Source organism: Phascolarctos cinereus, unplaced genomic scaffold, assembly GCF_003287225.1.
Source record: "Phascolarctos cinereus isolate Bilbo 61053 unplaced genomic scaffold, phaCin_HiC Scaffold_3;HRSCAF=262, whole genome shotgun sequence".
Lineage (NCBI taxonomy): Eukaryota > Metazoa > Chordata > Mammalia > Diprotodontia > Phascolarctidae > Phascolarctos > Phascolarctos cinereus.
Genome location: NW_027555736.1, coordinates 228,274,732 through 228,297,564, shown reverse-complemented (window position 1 = coordinate 228,297,564; position 22,833 = coordinate 228,274,732). Strand labels below are relative to the sequence as shown.

The 22,833-nt window shown below is 45.2% G+C and overlaps 1 protein-coding gene across 1 annotated transcript in view; it reads left to right on the top strand.

Moving 5' to 3' along the window:
• The window catches only part of VSX2 (visual system homeobox 2), a 31,214-nt gene extending 9,696 nt beyond the window's left edge, over positions 1-21,518 (top strand). The window contains exons 4-5 of the mRNA XM_078151648.1: positions 19,613-19,793; positions 21,166-21,518. Coding sequence (XP_078007774.1) covers positions 19,613-19,793; positions 21,166-21,518 — 534 coding nt within the window. The remainder of the gene's footprint in view (positions 1-19,612; positions 19,794-21,165) is intronic.
• The last annotated feature ends 1,315 nt before the right edge of the window (positions 21,519-22,833 follow it).

The window sequence follows — 22,833 nt, the reverse complement described above, 5'->3', positions numbered from 1 at the left end:
AGAAAGTGATGGATAAAATGTTAATGATACAGATTAAACTAAAAAATGTGTCTTGCGTACATTTTTTTCTTTTTCTGGAGAGTCAGTTGTTAAATATTTACCAGTTTACCCTTGCCAGGTCACTTCTTGCTACCATATATAGCTTGGCTTTTCTGTCAAGGGAGAAGTGTTATTTGAGAGTGAAGCATACAAAAAGACCTCAGGTTGGTTATTACAGGTTTACAGGGATGATTGACAGATTCCTGTGATTGCTGCCCAGAGCCTCTGTTTGGTACCACTGATCTGTGGGCAAGCAACTTGCTCATTTGTATGGATGACACTAAAATCTTAGAGGCTGTAGGGGAGCTTGAGGAAGTCCTGAGCTCAAGGATGTGAGGAAAGGCCACAAACAACTCTCAGTTGCTTTTTCTTATCACTTTTTTATTACCAGATTTTTATTATCCCTTTGCCACTTGAATGACCTGTTTGATATAATTCAATTAAACAAACTTTGATTAATTTAAGCACCTACTGTGTTCAAGACGTGGGTGGTAGGCATATAAAGATGGAAAATTACATCATTCTTGTCCTCAGAGAGTCTACTGTCTAATAGGAAGGATAAGAAATACACAACTAAGTATGATACAGGGTAGAATGGGATTAAGGGCAAAGAAAAAGTCTCCATAAAGAAACTTCAAAAAAAGAAATCTGAAGAGGGAGAGTTTACTTTCAGCTTGGGGGGAGGAATCAGGAAAAGCTTCATGGAAGAGGTGGTTCCTAAGGCTGGTAGATTTGTCCTTTTTTTTTTCTTTTCGGCCTGATAAGATTGTCTAGCATTGGCCTCATGCACATCTAAAGTCAGATTATATAACCCGGCTATTATCAGTCAATCAATTTGAATTTGTTAAGTATCTACTATGAGACAGGCACTGTGCTAACTGCCAGGGATACAAAAAAAAAAAAAAGGCAAAAAATCAGTATCTCCCCTCAGAGAGCTCACAGTCTAATGGGGCCAACATGTAAACTGTAAGCCCAGTTCCAAAGCCCATTGGAATAGGACTGTCTCCTCACTGGTGGAGATGAATGTCTTACTCTTCATGAGGTGCAGAGTGGAGAAGACTCAAGGAAAATCTGAGAAGACTGAAGCTCTCTATTTGCTCTTCTTTGGCCAACTTCACCCTGACTCACCCTCACACATGGCAAGGCATTCATTTATCTCCACCAATGAGAAGACAGTCCCATACCAGTAGACTTTAGGAGTAAGGTTATGTAACTACCTACAAACAAGCTATAGGTTGGATAAATTGGAGAGTCTCAGAGGGAAGGCACTGGCATTAAGAGGGATCAGAAAGGCTTCTTGTAGCAGGAGAAACTTAATCTGAAACTTGAAAGAAGGCAGGGAAGCCATGACGTAGAGCCGAGGAGCCATTAGTCTAGCTCAAAGATGGAGTGTCTTGTTTGAGACACGTCAAGGAGACTTCTGGGAGGGACAATGGCCTTACTCCCAGCATATACCACAAACACTCCTTAGCTGTAGCAACCTCAGGAAAATGAGGTTCTCTGAAAAATAACCTTGGAGTCAATTCAATTCAGCTAACATTCATTAAGTACTCACTGGAAATAAGACACTCTATTGTAAGGAGCCAGGACTAACCCTAATTCTGAGGATCACAGAGCATGTAAAAAAAGAGTAAGATATTAAAAAAAATTGGAAAAAAAGGAAGAGGCCAAGTTAGGAAGGACTTTAAGAGTCAAATATAGCATTTTATATTTTATCGTAGAGGTAATAAAGAGCCACTGGTATTTATTGAATGGGGAGGGGAAGTGATATTTTCAGACCTGTCTTTAGGAATATTAATTTCATAGTTGAGGGGAGGATTTATTGGTGTGGGGAGAGAAGAGGCAGGGAGACCAAGTAGAACACAACTGCAATAGTCCAGGAGTGAGGAGATGAGGCCCTACACCAGGGAGATAGCAGTGTCAAAAGAAGAAATGTAACAAAGGTAGAAAGGGTAAGACTTGACAGCTAGTGGGATATGGGGGAGGGCAGGAGGTAGTAACAAAGAGAAAGGAGTCAAGGATGAAACCTACATTGCAATCGTGGTGGCGTGGGAGAATGGTGGTACCCTGGATGGTAATAGGGAAGTTAGGAAGCGGGGAGGATGAGAGGAGGAAATGATAATGAGTTTAATTTGGACATGCTGAGCTTAATTTCTCTTTTAGATATCTTATAGGTAGTTAGAGATTGGAAACTAGATGGATTTTTTGAGAATGGAGAAGACTGGCATATTTGTAAATAGTAGGGAAGCAGCCAGTAGACACGGAGGGATTGAAGATAAGTGAGTGGGAATGATATATGGGGCAATCTGCTAGAGAAAATGGGATGGAATGGGATGCCTTGTGCACATCGATGGGTTTGCCTTGGCAAGGAGAGAGGCTACCTGTTTGTGAGAGATGAGTGATAAAAGAGATATTGGCAGAAGGTTTCTGAGTGATGTGAGATGAGGAACAGGGGAGAAGAGGGATGGCCTCAATATTTTCAGTGAAATGAGGCAAGGTTCTCCAACTGAAAGGGTAGGGGCAGGGAAGATGTGGGGAATCTGAAGAGGAATGAAAACGTTTGAAAAAGCTGCTGGGGGAGTTAGATGGTGACTTGATTAGTGAAGTATAAAAGGATTGCCTTGATGAAGTAAGAGCCCAGTTGGTTATCATATAACATAAACTTGTAGTGCACCATCAACATGGGTTTGTCATTTTTCTCCAGCTTCATTCAGCAATATGAGAGTAGGAGCAATTGCTGAGGGTAGTGGGAGTGATCTAAGGCTGCTGGAGTTTGAAAAGGCAAGATCTTCAATGGAATAAGAAGGAAAGGGGATTGAGAGAAGAGGACAGTGTAGAACTGAACTGGTTCACCAAGGGGTCAAGACAGGAAAGGGAAAAGAATGTAGCCAGTGCAAGGATGACAGTCTGTGAAAGAACTAAGGTGATGATGGAGAACGGGGTCTGGCCTTGCAAAGTAGAGGGAGAGAAGAAATGGTAACAGATGATAATCAGATAAAGGAATCTGAGAGGCCACAAACATGGATACATGTGTATGCACTTGTATGTGATGATAAGATCAAAGTATGACCATCGTTTTATATAGCTGTGGTAAGATAGAGGTGTAAGCCCTGGCAAATGAGTAAATTGAAGAATTAGGAGGTTGGGGCATTTGAGAGAGTATCAGTATGTATGTTAAAGTCTCCTAGTATGAAGGCAGGAACTGGGGAAAAGAAAAAGACTGTGAGCCAGATACTGAACTCATCGAAGATGGAAGGAGAATGTCCTCTTGCACCCTAGGCATTATGATCGTGGTAGTGGGGATGGGGTTTGATGGGTGGCAGGGACTCTGTACTATGAAGCTTGGCTACCCTATTTTGTGGTCATACCATTGGTGGCATCAGGACATAGATCCATACTTATATGGGGTTTGAGTACCTACCTCCCTGAACCCTCCCACCTCTCATCAATCACATACAGCCCTCCTTCTACAGCACTTGAACATAGTAGACTGTTGGCTGACTTGTTGCATTGGTACCAGGGACAGTGCCCTAAATTCAAGATGTTTGGGATTGTTGGGATAATGCTCTAGTACAGCCCATGTGGCCTTAAGACTGCAGGTTCCCTACCCCTGCTCTAGTATTTCGTGAATTCTCCTAGATGTAAAAATGGCCCTCTCCTCACCCAGGACTAAAAGCCACATTAAAAGTGCAGCTAGGTGGTACACTGGATGGAGTACTAGGCCTGGAGTCAGGGGGGCTTGAGATCAAATTCAGCCTCAGACAGTTACTAGCTGTGTGACCCTGAGTAAGTCACCTTACTCTCTGTCTATCTTAGTTTCCTCATCTGAAAAAAAATGCTTTGTAAGGATCAAATGATACCATAGTGTAAAGCATTCTGCAAACCTTAAAGTATTCTATAAATGCTATTATTATTACATATGGTTAGACAAGGGCTCACCAGCCTTGAGTGAAAGGATTTCAGGGATGGTAGAGAGTGAGTTTGGGGCCTTCATTGTTGTTCAGTCATTTTTCAGTCCCATGTTACTCTGTATATACCCATTTGGGGTTTTCTTGGCAAAGATACTGAAGTGTTTTTGCCATTTCCTTCTCCAGTTCATTTTACAGGTGAGGAAACTGAGGCAAACAAGGTTAAATGACTTGCCCGAGATCATACAGCTAATAAGTGTCTGAGGTCAGATTTGAACTCAGGAAGATGAGTCTTCCTAACTCCAGGCCTGGCACTGTTATTGCGTCCATATGAATTCTTTCCCAAACCGGAGTCAAGTGGAGTTGAAGGGAAGTGGGGAGGGAGATTCATTGCACAACTCTTTGAGTTGAGCCAAGGTTTTCCTTACTCTTTGGAATATAAGTGATTACACAACACAGTAACTTTGAGTTGCTTGAGTTCAGATTTCATCCTCTATTTCCTTGGGATTCTCTGGAGAAGTTGAGTATTTTTTACACAGGGGAGAACTAGGCCTGCCAGTTCTATGCCATGCCTCTCTGAGATAGCTGATCATGGGAAAATCCAGCTCTTGAGTGCGTGGTGGACCCGGGAGTTAGGATAATAGTCAGGGGCTTAAGGAACTCTTCAGTTTTTCTGAGCTTTAAAAGAGGAAGAATCATGTGACACCCAACCCAGCTCTCCAGGACATTATAAAGAATAACACAAGGTTTCAAAAAGCTTTGGAGATTTTTGCAGAATGTTATTGGCGTAGGAGGAGAACATGAGTGAGGGATTTTTTTTTTTAAATGAAAAGACTGGGATTTGAAATGAAGGTTAGCTGGGAGCTAAGAGACCAGAGGTCAGTTAGGATGTGAGAAGTGGCAGAGGGATTGAGAAGGAGAAAGGGAGGGAATGGGGTTTTGCTGCCCTGCTTTCTCTCCCAGCTGAATAAGGGCTTGGGGATCTCCTGCCACTTAATTCAGCCCATCACGAGGGTGGGGGAAGCCATTTTGTTAAAGCGTACCAGAGATGGACTGTGTGGTTAAAAGCCACATCCACTTCAATGGAGGGATTCTCAAGACCTAAGGATCCTGCCAGAGTAATCTCCATGGCATGCCAGAGTCCTTGAATTCTGCGTCTCTAATCAGAGATCAGTGGTAACTCATCATTAGTGTAGAGGGATGACAAGGGAAGCAGTATTGGCAACAGCCCTGGACAAAATGGTTTAAGGCTCCGCCAGCCAGATAAATAATTATCAAGCCCAGCATCAGCCATTGTGCACCCCCCGCATGGAGAAGCTGAGACTAGACTGCTCTGCTCATTCCTTACTGATACTCTAAAGGGCTGGAAGGTAGGTGGTGCAATGGATAGAGTGCTGAGCCTGGAGGCAGGAAAACCTGAGTTTGAATTTGGCCTCAGACATTTACCAGCTGTGTGACCCTGGGCAAGTTACTTAACCTTGTTGGCCTCAGTTTCTTCATCTGTAAAATGGGCTGGAGAAGGAAATGTTAAACCACTCCAGTGTCTTTGCCAAGAAAACCCCAATGGGGGCACGAAAAGGTGGACACAACTGAACAGTAACACTCTAAAGAGCAGTGGGATCATACCATGCTGGAAGACTAAACTGTGTTATAGAGTAGAAAGGGCCTTCAGCCACTGGCCAGAGCAGAGCAGAGCAGAGAGACCTTGAAGGAGCAATAGACCTTATTCCCTCCTGGGGCAAGCAGGGGGTTCCAGAAACTCTAGAAGGGGCTCTTGGGAGCCTGGTTGTATGATCACTGCTGTCTTCTACATCTAGCGGTTCAGTCTGGGTGAAGGGGCAATGGACAGAGAGGAGACTGGGTGAATGATGTGTAGATCTAAAGGGTAGAACAGAATTTATTCACAGAGTTAGAGTTGAGAAGGGGTCTTTGAAGTCCCGCCCAATTTACAGCTGAAGAAATGGAGGTCAGTGCCCTGATATTCTAGAACCAGAGGGTAAAGTAGAAATTGAAAGAATCAACCAATCACCTCCTGAGAGAGATCCCCAAAGGAAAACTCCTAGGAATATTATAGCCAAATTCCAGAGTTCCCAGGTCAAGGAGAAAATATTGAAAGCAGCCAGAAAGAAACAATTCAAGTATTGTGGAAGCACAATCAGGATAACAAGATTTAGCAGCTTCTACATTAAGGGACTGGAGAGCTTGGATTATGAGATTTCAGAAGTCAAAGGAACTAGGATTGAAACCAAGAACCACTTTCCCAGCAAAACTGAGTGTAATCCCTCAGGGGAAAAAATGGATATTCAATGAGATAGAGAACTTTCAAGTGTTCTTGATGAAAAGACCGGAGCTGAATAGAAAATTTGTCTTTTACAAACAGAAGACTCAAGAGAAGCATGGAAAGGTAAAAAGGAAAGAGAAATCACAAGGGACTTATTAAGGTTGAACTGTTTACATTCCTACATGGAAAGATACTATTTGTAACTCATGAAACCTTTTTCAGTATTAGGGTAGTTGGAGGGAATATACATATAGACAGAGGGCACAGGGTGAGTTGAATATAAAGGGATGATATCTAAAAAATAAAGTTAAGGGGTGAGAGAGAGGATTGTACTGGCAGAAGGCAAAAGGGAGAGGTAGAATGGGGTAAATTATCCCACATGAAAGAGGCAAGAAAAAGCTTTTACAGTGGAGGGGAGAAGAGGGGAGGTGAGAGGGAATGAGTGAATCTAACTCTCATTGGATTTAGCTTAAGGAGGGAATAACATACACACTCAATTGGGTATGGAAATCTACCTTACCCTACAGGAAAATAGGGGAGAAGGGAATAAGAAAGGGGGGCAATGCTAAAAGAGAGGGCAGATTGGGGGAAGGGGTAATCAGAAGCAAACACTTTTGAGGAGGGAAAGGGTCAAAAGAGAGAATAGAATAAACGGGGGGCAGGATCGGATGGAGGGAAATATAGTTAGTCTTTCATAACATGACTACTATGGAAGTGTTTTGTGTGACTGCACATGTATAACCTGTATTGAACTGCTCACCTTCTCAATGAGGGTGGATACGGAGGGAGGAAGAGAGAGAATCTGGAACTCAAAGTTTTAAAAACAAATGTTAAAAATTGTTTTTAAGATATACAGAAATCCATCCTGCCCTACAGGAAAATAGAAGGAGAAGGGGATAAGAGAAGGGGGGAGGGTGATGGAAGGGAGGGCAGATCGGGGGAAGGGGTATTCAGAATGCATGCCATCTTGGGTTGGGGGGAGAGGAGAGATAGGGGGAAACTTGCAACTCAAAATCTTGTGGAAATGAATGTTGAAAACTAAAAATAAATTAATTAAAAGAAAAAAAAAGAAATGGTGGTCCAGAAAAGGTGACTCACTCAAAGTCTAAAGTTATTAAGCGGCAGAGCTAAGAGTTGAACCTCGGTCCTCTGACTCCAGATCCAGTGTTTTTTCCACTATTATTCCATGTCTTACATGACAGACAATATCTTGCTACTTGTTTCCTTATAGGTGGCATAGTGGATTGAGTGCTGAACTTGGAGTCAGGAAGACTTGAGTTCAAATCCTGCCTCAGGCACTTACTATCTGAGTGTTCCTGGGCAAGGCATTTAACCTCTTCCAGCCTCAGTTTCCTCATCTGTAAAATGGGGATAACAATAGCCCCTCCCTCCCAGGGTTGTTGTGAGGATCAAATGAGATAACATATGTAAAGTGCTATGTAAATGCTAACCGTTAAATCGTCTGAGCCCTAACCAAGCCTATTTGCACAAAGTATCCCAGGAAAGCTCTGCCATCATTGAAAGATAGGGGATATTTTGGGCTCCAAGATTTGAAGCCAAGCCTAATTTTAACTCCAAGCCAGGCTCAGAGAAAGGCATTGTTTAAAGAAAAGTCAAACCTTATCTTAGTTACTTAATGTTTATTTGAATGAGGGAAAGGGATAGGGTAGGATTACCCAGAGTGAACGGGGAGGCATTTCTGAACCTAGTCATATTTAGAGACTCTGTGTGTGTGTGTGTGTGTGTGTGTGTGTGTGTGTGTGTGTGTGTGTGTAAGGTGCCGGGGGAATTTTAGGGGAGAGAGGGGAGCCACTCTTAGAGGTTCCCACCTTCAGAGTGAGGAAACACTGTGGTATCACTGGACTGCACATCAAGAGACCTAGCCTTGAATCCTAGACCTGCCCCTAATTAGCTGTAAGAATTGGGACAAGTCACTTACTGTAGGGTTCTCATTCATAAAACGAGGGGATTGGGTTATACGATCTGTAAGGTGCCAGCCAGTTCTAAAAGTCTCTGACCTTTATCAGACAAGAATGCTGTGATTAGCTATGCAGCCCATGTCCCACCTTTTATGGTTCTCATCTTGCCTCATCTCCTTTTTATATACCTCATAGAAAGAGCTGTCACTGTTAAGACTAACAATAACCCTGAATAGCGGGTAATCAGAGCACTCCCTGATTGTGATGGTAGCAGAGCCAGCCTTCAGAATCTGCCTCAGAATGAGAGAGTGGGGGAGCTGGCCAGCACCTTAACAGGCCATCTTGGATCAGAGTGTCTTGATGGCTAAAGGGCCAAAGTATACCCATATCTAAGGACTGGGTCTTTCCTACAGGTTCCTAACTGTGATGTGGCTACAAGTACTAAGGATTACGTAGAGGCCAACAGCATCCCCGTAGGACTGACTCTTGTTTGCTTCTCCTGTGTGCCAGGGAAAAGATGCCCTTCACACTTCTCCACATCTCTGGGTTTGGGGATGGGATGGGAACGCTGAATACAAAATCTTATTCAGGCGGGCCCCATGGCAACCACAGTCACATTTCCAAGTTCTTTTATCTCCTAGAAAAAAAGGCCGGGATCTGTAATCCTGAGAGATCCTGCCTGATATAAAGTCTAGGGGATGGGAAATGAATTTCCACTGTGACAGTCACAATAATCTTCAATATACTGAAGAGTGAAGAGGTGATAATAATAATAATTAATAATAGATTGTATTTTATATAGCTAATTGTCACCTTTGGGTTCTTGATTTTCCTAGTACTTTTGAGTTTGGTGGTCTTCCTTTGATTCTACAAATAGATTTGTCTTTTAAATGTTCCTAGCCTTTACGGTGAGAAGAATAACGAGAAGATTAAAAAAAAAATTGGATCCTACCAGCAGCTCACCTGTACCTTGTAGTCAGAGAGTTGCCTTTGGTACTGGGATACTAAGTTACACAATTGTTAGACGTCAGAGACCAGACTTGAATTTTTGTTCTCTGTTTTCCTGAGGCTAAAGCCAGACTTCTACCTACCTTTAGCAATTTGGTAACTATGTAGTGAGAGCCTACTGGGTCAGGCTCTGTGCTCCTTGAAGATCTAAAGACAAATCCAAAGATAATCTTTGACCTTAAGGAATTTTCATTCTCTGGAGGGGATACAACATGTAGGTTGTCGGAGAGAATTATGTGAAAGAAAAGGGGCTTGAGTTGAGTAGGGGAGAGACCCAATGGACTCTGAGGTCCTGTTCATTCCTGTGATTCACCTGGACATGAGTGTAATGGTGAGAAACCTGAGTGTACTAAGCTACCACCTGGTGGCCACTGGAGTCCATGCTACTAAAGGGTCCAGGCCTGAAAACTGATTTGCTGAAATATGGCGTTAGAAGTGCTGAGTGGGGTTTGGCATGTCAGGGTACTAAATCATGCCAACAATGAGGTTAAATTAATCAGCTTCCAGCCTGAGGAAAGGAAAGTGGCTGCCTGGGAGTGAGGAAGCCTGGCTGATGGAGAGACAAAATGGCTTCCCATGCCTTGTCTTACTGAGGGCCTGAGAGCTAAGTCCGGCTGTGGGATGTGGGTGAGAGAGTGTAGAGAAGCAGGAGGCAGTGTCTCCAAAAGGAGGGCCAACTTTGGGTGGGTTGTAAAGGCATCTGTGTTTAGTGCTTATTGTTAAAAGAAGAAGCTCCAGTGAGGCCTCCAAGGTCATTCCTGGGAAAATCATTGAGACTCGTCAACCACTGGGTATTCATCACCAAGGGGGGGACCTCAAGAGATACACAGCATAGCATATGGTGATTGATATTGGGTTGTTAGTGCCCAGCATTTCCAGGGCCAGGCCACGAAGGTATAGCCCATAGTGGTCAAATCCAATATCCACAGTGGAAGGGACTTGAGTTTCCAGTGAAGAAAAGTGAGAGAGAGAGAGAGAGACAGAGAGAGAGAGAGACAGAGAGAGAGAGAGACAGACAGACAGACAAACAAAGATAGAGAGACAGAGAGAGGCAGAGACAGACAGAGAGACAGATACAAACAGAGAGGGAGAAAGAAGAGGAGAGACAAGGGGGAGAGAGGAAGAGAAACAGAGGAAAGAGAGGAGAGAGAGAGACAGACAAAGACAGAGCGAGAAAGAGACAGAAAAAGAAAGAGAGACAGATACAGAGAGGGAGAGAGAGGAGAGGAGAGACAAGGGGGAGAGAGGGAGAGAAACAGAGGAGAGAGGAGAAACAGAGACAGAGAGAAGTAGAGAGAGAGAGACATACAGACAGAGAGGGAGAAAGAAGAGGGGAGAGACAAGGAGGAGAGAGGGAGAGAAACAGGAAAGTGAGGAAAGATGGAGACAAAGACAGAGAGAGGCAGAAATGGAGAGACAGACAGACAGAGAGGGAGACAGAAGGGAGGAGAGACAAGGGGGAGAGAGGGAGAAAAACAGAGGAGAGAGGAGAGACAGAGAGAGAGAGAAGCAGAGACAAAGAGAGAAAGAAAATGAGAGAAAGAGAGGGAGAGGGAGGGAAGGAGGGAGGGAGTAAGGGGGAGGAGAGAGAGAGAGAGAGAGAGAGAGAGAGAGAGAGTGAGAGAGAGGAGAGAGAGAGAGAGAGAGAGAGAGAGAGAGAGAGAGAGATATTGAAAAAAAGTGAGAGTTACTGTTGAATCTGCCTGCTGTGTCTTCTATTGGAAGTATGCATGTCTTCTTTTGTGGCTGAGGATATACCTCTGTGATGGACTATTGGTATTTGGAGGCAAAAGTGAGACTTCTTACCTGAAATCATGGAATATTAATCACATTTGAGTGATAATAACTTACATTGACATTGGTCCTTAAGGCTTGGGAGCTTTTCCTATGACAGTCCTATGAGGTAGTTGGTACAAGTAATGTCATCCCCATTTTACAGACGGGAAAGCTGAGGTTTAGAGGTTGCATGTCTTGCCTAAGATCACAGAGCTAGTCAGTGTTCCAGCTGGGATTAAGACCCCCTGATTGCAAGGGCAGGGCACTTTATATAACATCATGCTAGGTAGAAATAGTCTTGTTGTTTGAACCTAAGCAGCTAGGTTGGTTCACTGGGTCTGGAGTCAGGAAGACCTGAGTTCAAATCCAGCCTCAGACACTTACTATCTGAATGTCCCTGGGCAAATCACTGAATTTCTGTCTGCCTCAGTTTCCTCGACTGTAAAATAAGGATAATAATAGCACTTGCCTCCCAGGGTTGTTGTAAGGATCAAATGAAATAGATTATTTGTAAAGCTTCCTTCCTTCAACTAGAAGTTCTTCTTAATGCTCTCTTAGCCGGGCTTCCAATCCATTTTGCCCCTTGGTTTCAAGCAGTAAATGGCACATGGATCTTTCTTTTAGGGTTCCATGCCTCCTTATTAGGGAGCTGTCCACGGCTCTTGACCTAAATATGGCCTGGGTATGAAGCGTTCCAGCAAACTCTTCAAGAGTTGTAGTATGTGGACTGCAGAGCACAGATGTGATTAGTGCCTAATTTATACCTTTACACTTAGAAAAACATGTCTAGTGAATAGGTCCTCTCTCCTAGGGAATGAGGAATCCAAACACCTGAGTTCTATACCTAGCACTGATGCTGAATCCCAGGCAGGAAAGGAGGCTTCATGGGAGAGGCGGCAACTGGGCCCTGAAGGAGAAGGATGTCACCAGGATGAAATGGGAGATAATCAACCATTCCAGGCAGAGAGATAGTCTGTGTAAAAGTGTGAAGGTGGGAAAGGATGAGATAAAATTAGAGAAGAGAAAGTTGAATTTTATTGTATTTTAGAGTGCATGAAGGAAGTACCATGAAGTCAGGCTGGAAAGTTAAGAAAGGTAAGGAGGTTCTAGGAAGACAGAGAAAAAGTAGGTTATTTTGTTTTTGTTTTAAATTAAAACTTTAGGGGAGGGCAGCTAGGTGGCACAGTGGAAGCGCTCACATTGGCTCTGGAGTCAGGAGGATCTGAGTTCAAATCCTGCCTCAGACACTCACTAGCTGTGTGACCATGGGCAAGTCACTTAACCCCAATTGCCTCAAAAAAATTTAAATTAAAACTTCATAGGCTCTCTGCTTCTAGGAGCTTGGAAGAAAAATTCTCAAAATTAGGCATGCATAGGGCCTCATGGACATGTGTTGGGCATATTACACATGGACATGTTTATGAGTAGGCTCCTAATTAATAAAAATGTGTTAGAAATTGGAATGTTTGACATCCCATGCCAGAATACAGTGTGCTTCTCCAGGGTCCCTTGAGAAGATAGAAGACTTTAGCTACAAGCAGTATCTTAGAGGAGAAAAGCACCTGCCACTACTGTCTCTGGTCAATCCATCATGTGGCCCTCCTTATTACAACTGGCCATTGCTTCCAGGGTGCCCATACTGTGTATCACCCCTATCCTAGTCCAGAGGAACATAGCAGAGGTTGAGGAAGGAAAAACAGGTAAGTGCCTTCATTAACCCCTCACCTCTTTGTATGCACTCACACACAAACAGTGTTTCTAGGAGTTACTCCAAGTTTAAAAACCTAATTTGATGGAAAAGAAAAACTTAAAAAGTACTTGGGGTAGATATCTGCTCCCCTGGCAACTCCCCTCCAAGGCCTCTGCTTCCATATCCTCTCTGCTTGGCCAGAAGGACACCATTGGGCCACCTAGATTTCTTCCCTGTATCTAAGCAACATCTGGCCCCAATCGGAGAGCTTGGCATCATAGAAGCCAAATCCATTCATTTGAGCCTATTAAGTAAGCACTTACTCCATGCAGGTCACTGTGCTAGGCATTGGGGATACAAAGACAGAGATGGCACAGACTTTCTCCTCCAGGGGCCTGCAAGGCCCTGGATGGCTCCCAGGTTGAAGTTCCAGCTGGCACTGAGTTCCTCAGGAAAGTGTCTCTGGGCAAAATAGAGTCATACCCTGAAGGCCTGGTCTTATTCTATCTAAAGTTATGAGGCCCAAGAGGTTAACTCAACTCTAAATGTTCCCCGTACACATTACCCAGACTTCTCCTAAAGCCAGAATTTTCAGGCCCTGAGGAAATCCTGAGTCTTTACCCTTATTATAAAAACATTATTGATCCAGGCAGAGGACTCGATTTTACCTAGGAGAGGTAGCAACTCATCTGGGTTTCAGAGCAACCATGGAGCATTGATTTGGCTTACATGTCAATATGGGGGTCGTTGGTTTCTCTTGCCATCTTTGCTCCCCAGAGCATGCGGGAGAGAAGCTGAGATCCCGCTGGTGTCTAAGGATGGGATATCTACTGCTACCTGGAAAATATATGCACTAGGCTGGAAAACTGGGGAGAAATGAGGGTGGAAGGAAAGGGGTTGGGGAAGAACTATCACCTGGGGTTTACAGGATACCCTAAACATCCATATTCAGCCAAATCTGCCTCAATCAGTTGTAACTAAATCAATTCACCTATAGCCTGGAGAACAGAACAAGGAGGTGGATGGCTCCCCAAGAGAAGCATTCTCTCATTATTCTATTCTGGTGGTGCCAGTGGCTAGAACATAGACCCTAGTCAGGTCACTTTGGCTCTGTCTACCTTAGTTTATTCATTTGTACATCTGTAAAATGGGAATGGGGCAGTTAGGTGGCGCAGTGGATAGAGCACCAGGCCTGGAGTTAGGAAGACTTGAGTTCAAATGAGGCCTCAGACTAGCTGTGTGTCTCTGGGCAAGTCACTTAACCCTGTTTGCCTCAGTTTCCTCATCGTAAAAATGAGCTGGAAAAGGAAATGGCAAACCACTTCAGTATCTCTGCCAAGAATACCCCAAATGGGGTCATAAAGAGTCAGACATGACTGAAACAATTGAACAACAAAAAAACGGGAATAATAACAGCATCTATTTCCCAGGCCTTTGCAAACATTAATATAGATTACATAATAATATAGTATATTATATACATGTATCTATACACATTATATATACACATATGCATGCATATACGTATATATACGCATGCAGGTTATTTTCTTCCCCTTCTAAACTCCACAGTCAGCTCCTAGCTTGTCAGATGATGGTCTGTCCTGAGGCATAGCTGAATAGAATGAGTCAGAAATAAAAAGAGGCTTCAGAGAGAGGAGTGTCAAGGCCTCACTTTGCAGCTTGAGAAACAGAGACAACCTATCTTCCCCAGCCACTATGATGGAAATGTGCTTTTAGCTAACACTGGGTTCATGAAGACCAATCTGCTTTTTTTTTTTACCAGCTGATGTAGTAAATAAGAAATATTCATCATAGGGCCCACAATACATATTGATTTTGAGCTAGAAGAAGCATGCAAAGGTATTTAGCCCAACCTCCTTATTATTACAGAGGAAGCTAAGGCCTAGAAAGGCTTGTCCAAGGTCATAGAGGTAGTAAGTATCCAAGATGAGCTATGAACTCAAGTGCAGCTGATTCTAGGGCCAGCGTTCTGCCCTCTCTAGCATGAGGACTCTCACATCTGCTGCCTATGTGGTGTAATGTGAGGGGCTCAGAAGTGGGGTCCCTCCACTAAAGAGTTCTCACATACCAAGTCAGTCACTCCTTAATAGCTTTCATTTACTTAATGTCTTACTCTTTTTTTTTTTGGCTAGGCAATGGGGTTAAGTGACTTGTCTAGGGTCACAGAGCTAGTAAGTGTCAAGTGTGTGAAACCAGATTTGAACTCAGGTCCTCCTGACTCCAGGGCAGGTGCTCTATCTACTGTGCCACCTAGCTGCCCCAATGCTTTACTTTTTACAGTGTTTTCTTCCCTCTAACCCAGTGAGGTAGACAGTGTTTTAGGTCAATATCTCAGAGACCTGTGATTTTCTTGGTGTGGAAACTTCCTGCACTGAAGCAGATCATGACTAATTGACCACTTAGAGTCTTAGAGAGTTCTGTGAGGCTCAGGGATGTTAAATAATTTACCTCTGGTCACACAGATAAAATGTGTGATCAAAAACAGGGTATGAACCCAGATTTTCCTTACTCCAAATTTACCATCCTGTCTACTAAACTAGACTACTTCCCAGTAGAACTATTATTACTGTTTTACATATGAGGATACTGAGACTCAGAGAAATGAAATGATTTGCTCACACACAGGTAGCGTCAGAGTTGTGAATGAAAGCCAGGTCTTTCTGTCTTCCAGTCCAATGCTCTTTCCATCATGCCCCACCCGCTATCTTAACATACATTGGTTTTTATGGGGGCAGGGAGCAAACAGAGGAGATAAGAATATTGGATATCTTTAAGCTGTGGATAGGTCACATAAAAATGGGGGGAGAGTCAAAGAAAGATGACATGTGGGTGCACTGAAAATACATTTCTATTTACAAACCCAGAAATGGCCTGGCCTTCATCTAATAGAGGGGTTCATGAAGACCCCTTTGGCCCATACACCCCTTCTTAGAATAATGTTTTAAAATAATTGAAGGGAATGCTATTCGGTTTGAAATTAATGTGTATACACAAACACAAACACACACACACACACACACACACATTTCCCCAAATATCCAGACTCCCTGAAATCTCTTTATGGGATCCCTAGAAGATCATGATATAGTGGCTTATTCAAGATATACTGGTCAAAGTCAGGCCTGGAAGGGCCCCCAGGTCTAGATGGGTAGAACATTTGGATTTTTATAAGGTATATCTAGTTCATTCTCATTGGTGCTTATCAAGAGACTGCCAGAGGTGGTGGGTGTGAAGCTGTGCTGGGTTTCAAAGGATAACTCCCTATTTTTCGGTATTGAGTATCCTGTTGTGGAACCAAGTAGTGGAAATATAGGGCAGAAAGTGAGGAGGCTGGGAGATAAAGGGATGTCAGGCCCACAAAGAAGCTGAAGTCGGGGCGCCCAGGGAGGCACCTCTGGCAATTATTTAATATCTTGGTGCTTAACCCTTTCCTAGTCCACCTCACAGAGCAAGAAGGAGCTGGATAAGAGCACAACCCGGGGAGCCCCTGGGGACTCAGAAGCTTAATTTACTCAGAAGTAAATTGATGTAGCAGCTAGGTGTATTGGAAAGAGTCCTGTATTTAGAGTTCAGCGAGCAGGGAGTTCACATCCCATTTCTAATATTTACTACCTGGGTGATCAAGTCACTTTACTTCATTAAGCCTCAGTTTCCTCAACTGTAAAGTGATGGATTTGGACTGGATGTTCTTTTCAATCCTTTCCAGGTAAATATCTGGGATCCTGTGATTTCACTTTACTGGTAGTCTGAGATACCTGGAGAGGTGTGGGGAGGCACACAGCGGCTGTCCGACTGAATAAACTCCCCACCCTGGAGGGGAGATGGACCACCCAGTGGGGTGCAGTCACCCGCTGGAATGCAAACCCAGGTCGTGGCCAAGGCTTTATCCGCTCCTTTTTAAGCCTACGATGTGTCTGCAGGCAGTCTCAGGCAAGCATTAGCTTGGCCCTTCAAGGAAACAGGATTGACTTTTGTGAACCCTAGCCAGGGGCACCTCTCTCTGCATCTGGGGGATGAAAAATCAAGGAAGGGCAGAAATTTTCTTTCCTCCGCGATCCTCATCCCCTCCAGACTACCCGGGAATAGCCAAAAGCATCCTTCCATTCATCCCTCCGTCTCGGGGGGCCAGATGCCTGGAGCTGTCGGCGGTCTTACTCCTCCACCTGCTGGCGTTAGCAGGAAATGGAGTATGCGTGCTGATTGCACCAGCGGCGTCCACAAGCCACTCGCGTTCCCCGCGGTGCTCAGTGGGGGCAGAGCCCTTTACTGGCTTACTCTAGGTAGGCTCCGCATTCCTAGGAGCGCAGTAGGGGTGGCCGCGGGGGCGGGGAGGAAACCCAGTGTTTGCATGCATACCTGCCCCAGGGCCTGGGCCTGGTGGGTGGGTGCTGCAGCTGCCTTTCTTCCTCCTTCTGTCTCCCCCACCCCACCCCACCCCGTCCAGGGTGACTGCAAAGAGTTAAACTGTCAGCTCCGGCGGTGTTAAACAGGTGTCAAAGACGCCTCCATATATCTGCAGATGGAAATCAAATTCTTTGCCGTATAAAAAGATAAATTACCCAGGCGCTGCCGCCGCGTCCCACTCATCACGCCAGCACCAGACGGCAAGCAATTTTTTTTTTAATGTGCTAACGACCTAATCAAGCAATCAACTCGGAGAAGATTGCAGAGTGACCCGGGCATCCATCTGCCAGCGAACCCCATGCATTCATCTCTAGCCCTGCCCGCACCTCCCCGGGAAGGGACGAGGAGGCGGGGGACGCTACTGGTGGGGGGGGGGCGAAGAGGGAAAAAAAAGTCCTAAACAAATTAACACCCAATTTTCCCCGTCTAATTAGTTAAATGAGAAGTGTTTGGGGGTCCCCGGGGAAGGGGGAAGCTCGGCTCCCGGAGAAGCGTGCGCTAACTCCCCGGCATTAATTAGTGCGGGTCAATGGTGAGGCTCCCGGGAGAGCCACCGCTTTAATTTCCCGTGATATTTCAGTGCCTGAGGCCCATCGATTCAAACTGAAATTAACTTATTTTTCAATCAGCCCAGGGCTGCCCCTGGGGGTGACTCTTCTTTTGCCGCCTCCTGAATAGAGCTCGAGCAATTTTTCATCAAAAGCTGATACCTCCACGGGCAAGGGAAAGGCTGGTGCGGGGAGGAGGCGGGGGCCGTGGAGCGGGAGGGGGAGAGGTGGGAGGGGAGGATGGATGGAGGGCGGGAGAGAGAGAGGCGACAGCAGAAGAATGGAAATCAGAGAGAGAAAACTAATAGATTTTCCCCAGCCGATCTCTACCCCCCTCCTTGTCCCTTCCCCCAACCCTCATTTCCATCTCCATCCGCATCCTCACCCGTATCCCTATCCTTTCCCTTCTCTGGTTCGGTACTCGCTGCCCCCCGAGAGTCAAAGCGGAGAGATGCAGCCTCCAATTTCCTGAAGAGATGAGGGTCTTTTCTTGCCTGCGTCCAAAAGAGAAACGGGCGCCTTCCGCCTTCTCTGCAACGCGCCTCTACCTAGGCCTTAATCTTTTCAGCATGACTGCAGGGCAGGGTTCTTTCTTCTCTCCTAAACGCTATCCTGTGGTTACCCTAAGGCCCAACAATCACTCATCTCTCTTTAGGCTGGGATCCCTGGGGCTCCTCAAAGAATCTCAGCTGTAAACTCCTATCTACCCCTTACTCCTATGTAAAGTCTAAGATCTCTTTAGTTGAGGGAGATAAGATTGAGAGGCCATGTAAAAGTGGGAATGACGGGACCTGCATTCACTCTCAGGCCAATGATAAGGATAATAACAACCAGCATTTATATACAGCTAATTTAAGGATTTCGAAGCATCTTACAAATATGATCTCATTTTATCCTCACGGCCCTGGGAAGTAGGTGCGACTATTATTTCCATTTTACCGAGGAGGGAACCGAAGCAGACTAGTCACTGAGGGAGGATTATGACCTCAGGTCTTCTTGACTTCAGGCCTTTGGCTCTCTCTGCTTGATCACCTAGATGCCTGACAGATTTAAGAAAAGCTTTCTTTCTTAATGAGGTGGTAACAGTCTTGGGTGGCCCCAAGGTCTGAATATCACCTTCTGTCTGATCCTGTTTTCCCCTCCTAGTTCTCCACTTTCGCCTTTTTAGATTTCAGTGGAAAGTGCACAGATCTGGAAATAGAGAGTTCAAATCATCTCTGTTGCTTACTACCTGGATCCCTAACCTTGCTGTAATTCTATGATTTGCCTACTCAGTAAGATCAACTGTACCAGTGATTCAGAGACTGGGGGAGGTAGGGATGGGCTGGGGATAGTGATGATCATAGCTGCCATTTACATTCGGCTTTGCATGCATTATGTCACTTATTAACACATTATTATCTTCAGCCCAGTGAGGTGGGTAATAGTTATTATGATCCCCATTTTGCAGATGCAGAAACCGAGGCACAAAGAAAATAAAGGCCAATGCTACCCCATTAGTAAACTGGAGAGCAAGACTTCAAAACCATATTTTCTGATTCCAAATACTTTCCAACTATTTCCTTGTTATAGAGGTCTGTTACTGTTGAGAAACAAGAAGTCGTGGACTTCAGCTTAGGGGCTTAATGGCTCTGGATAACCTGTGTGGATAATCACCATATCCACCACCAGCCTGGGAAACATTGAATTCTGTGATGGACAGAGTTGGGACCTAATTGTGTTTTGCTTTGTTTTGTTTTTAATGCAAGTTAGTGTTTACAGGAGGCTTTGAGCTTTACTTTTAATACGTGTGACTTAGATCATGGGATCACAGATTTAGAACTGGGAGTCTCAGAGGTCATCTGGTCCAAATCCCTTATTTTACAGACAGGAAAGTGAGACCCAGAGAGTCAAGTGAGTTGCTTATGGTCACATAGCTAATAAGTGTCTAAGTAGGGACCTGGAACATATTAGCCCTGTGACTATCCAGCATCCTCTTCACTGTACTGCACCACTCTGTGCTTTCCTCCTCCTAGGTCTGGTTCCAAAACCGCCGAGCCAAATGGAGGAAACGGGAGAAGTGCTGGGGGAGGAGCAGTGTTATGGCAGAATATGGCTTGTATGGAGCTATGGTTCGCCACTCTATTCCACTGCCAGAGTCCATCCTCAAATCTGCCAAGGATGGCATCATGGAGTCCTGTGCCCCATGGCTACTTGGTAAGATACCAGTACCTTTAGCAGGGCACTAGGGCCCTTTAGGGAAGCAACTGTCCTTGGGCTAGGAAGTCAGAGCTCTGGACCTTACTGTACTAATTCCAAAAAGAGAAAAGCCTTGGGAAGATGGATGACTTCCAACTGGAAGGGATGAGGGGACGGGGAGGAGAAGGAAGTGACTGAAAAAGAGACCTGAAATTCTGAAAATGAAGTATTTCTATTCCATAAACAAAATCCTGCCCCGGAGACCCTATTAGGGGACCTGCCATCCCATCTTTCCCATGCCCTGCCCTTAGAGAAAGCATCTCTGCCCAGAGCTCAGAATCCTAGAAAATGTATATTGCTGTCTAGATGTGGGAGCTCAGATAATAAGTATCTTTGAGAGCCTGTTACATTTACTGTTACCTAACCTCATCCTCTTCTACTGAGGAGCTATGCCTTCATATCTAATAACTCATCTGTTTCAATGACTCCTATGAGGAGCCCTTCCCCACTTCAATAAGTATGGGGGGTACAGTTTTTCCCATTGTGCTAGGATTTTTTCATTTCTTCTCTCTGCCCCAAGCTTTGGAGCTCATAAATGAGACAGTCTAGATCGGGGGCCTGAGGTGAATCAAAATCCCTTTGATCTGCCTCCTGGGTCCCCAGAAACCCTTTAAAACAGGGGTTTAATCACACTCCATATGTGTCAAGCCCCCTTTGGCAGTCCAGTGAAACCTGTGGACCCCTTCTCAGAATTATATTTTCAAATGCATAAATAAACACATGGAATTAATTACAAAGGAAACCAGTTATATTTAAATACATTTATACATTTTTAAAGTTTATATATATTTTTAAACCTTACAGACCCCACTTTGGGAACCCCTACTCTAAAGGCTGATGGACTTCTTTTCCTCTCTCCCCTCCACAAATCTCATTCTTTTCCGTACTTTCTGGGTGAATTTCCAACAAGAGCACCTTGAGGGCGGAGGCTATATTTTTGCCTTTCTTTGCATCCCCAGCTTTTACCCCACTCCCCAGGCCTGGCATACAGAAAGAGTTTAATAAACGTTCATTGAATGCTGACAGATGCTCTGAATAAATAGGCCCCCAGCCACCACCTCAGGCTGGGTCCTCTACCCTGAGTGCCCTGAAGCTTTATCCTTGATCTCTTCTGCTCCCTGGCTCTAGGTTTCACTTCTGTAGCTTTATTTTTTCATCCCTTTCCCTAATGCCCACAGCCCTTAGGCCTTGGGGTGACTTCTGTGAGAAGCAAGGCTTTCTGCTCATCCTTTAATTCTGGCCTCTCTTTTATCTTTGCTGTTTTCAGTTCAAGATGGCTTTCCCATGGCCAGGCGCTTTTCTAAACCCGAATACCAACAATTCTTTTTAGGGATGCACAAAAAGTCTCTGGAGGCAGCTGTGGAGACCGGGAGGAAGCCCGAGGTGGAGCGTCAGGCCTTGCCCAAGCTTGACAAGAGTGAGAAGGAAGAGCAGGGCCCTGACCCCCAGGCAGCCACCATCTCTCAAGAGGAGCTGAGGGAAAACAGCATTGCCGCCCTCAGGGCCAAAGCTCAGGAACATAGCACCAAAGTGCTGGGGACCATATCTGGGGGGGAAGCCTTGGCTCGGAAAGCAGAGAAGCAAGAGGAGGCCGTAGAGGAGGAGGAGGAAGAGGCGCCCATCGAAGAGGAGAGGCAAACGGAGAGACCCAACCCGATGCAGCCAGATGAGAAGATGGTTTAAGTCCAGGGCAGCCCCTGATGGGGCCTCTGCAGGACTCCTCCCCAGGAAGCAGCAGCCCTTGGTGTTTTGTCGGTAGGAGTACCCTGGAGGCAGGGCCCCAAGCCTCTGGGCAGTGCAAAGGGGCCTGGTCCACGTGGCTTCTCCAGAGACTCTTCCCAACCTCACCCTGCACTCCATAGGCCCCTCAGTATCCCCTGCTAAGTGGCACTGAACAGTTACTATCTTAGTCTTGGACAGAGGCTTTGGAACATATTGACTTATTTCTCTCCTATCTTGTATCTCCTACCCTCAAAAGACTCCCTCACTGCCCTTAAGCCATCCCTGCTAAACCTCTTTGCCTCTCTATTTCTAGCAACACGTCAAGAGCCCTTCTTCATTGACTCTGGTTGTCTTGATTCCAAAGCATCCCCCCCCCCAGCCCCTTTTCAGATCCATCCTACTCGTTTCAGAAGACCTGTGTGGTTTACTGCTTTCAAAGAGACAGAAGACACAAACCCCACCTCCAATACCCTCAAGACGATAGGGAGTTGCCACCTCACTCAACCTGTCTTCCTTACTTTGTAGCCATCTCCACCCTCCCAGGAGAGGATCTGCCATTGAGTACCTGAGATCCAGTCATTTCCTAATCATTTAGGGACCTGAAGCTCTCACTTACACTTTTCCCATTACTGATACACTGAATCCTACTCAAAACCTACCTGTCACTGGTACCAGATGTGGTCCTGTTTCCTAACCACTGTCCCCTTTTGCCCACTCAAAATTCCTTTTCAGGCATGCAGTGTCCATGCCCCAGCCGCTACTGTGGACGCTCGAACCCTACTATGCTCTTCTACCAGTCCTTCAGGGCCCGTTGCTGCTTGCCTGGAGGATCTGAGATGCATCCTTCTCCCATCCCCTTCATCTCACCTGATTCTGTTTATCACAAGTGCTAGCATCCAACTTTGACTAGGTTCATTTGGAGCACCCAGGTATAGACCCTGCCACTTGGGTTGTGGAGGGAATGACTGTTCCCAGCCTCAGCTCTCACAAATGCCTGTGGCTCTCTGCCCTGTGGGGACACATCTAGACCCTGGCCTTCTCAGGTGCCTAACACCTGTTTTTTGGTTTTTGTCTTTGTTTTTCAGAAGACTCACTTATCATGCAATTCATGCAATGTTTGTGCATTTTTAAATTAATTTGTATCATTCCAGTGGAAGACAAGGAAGCTATACACCTTATGGGTGGGTGGTCTATATTATCCCCCCAAAACCAGAGTCAGACAAGACTATTGGAGTTGGCCTCAACAAAATATACACCAGGGGTCAATCACAACCAG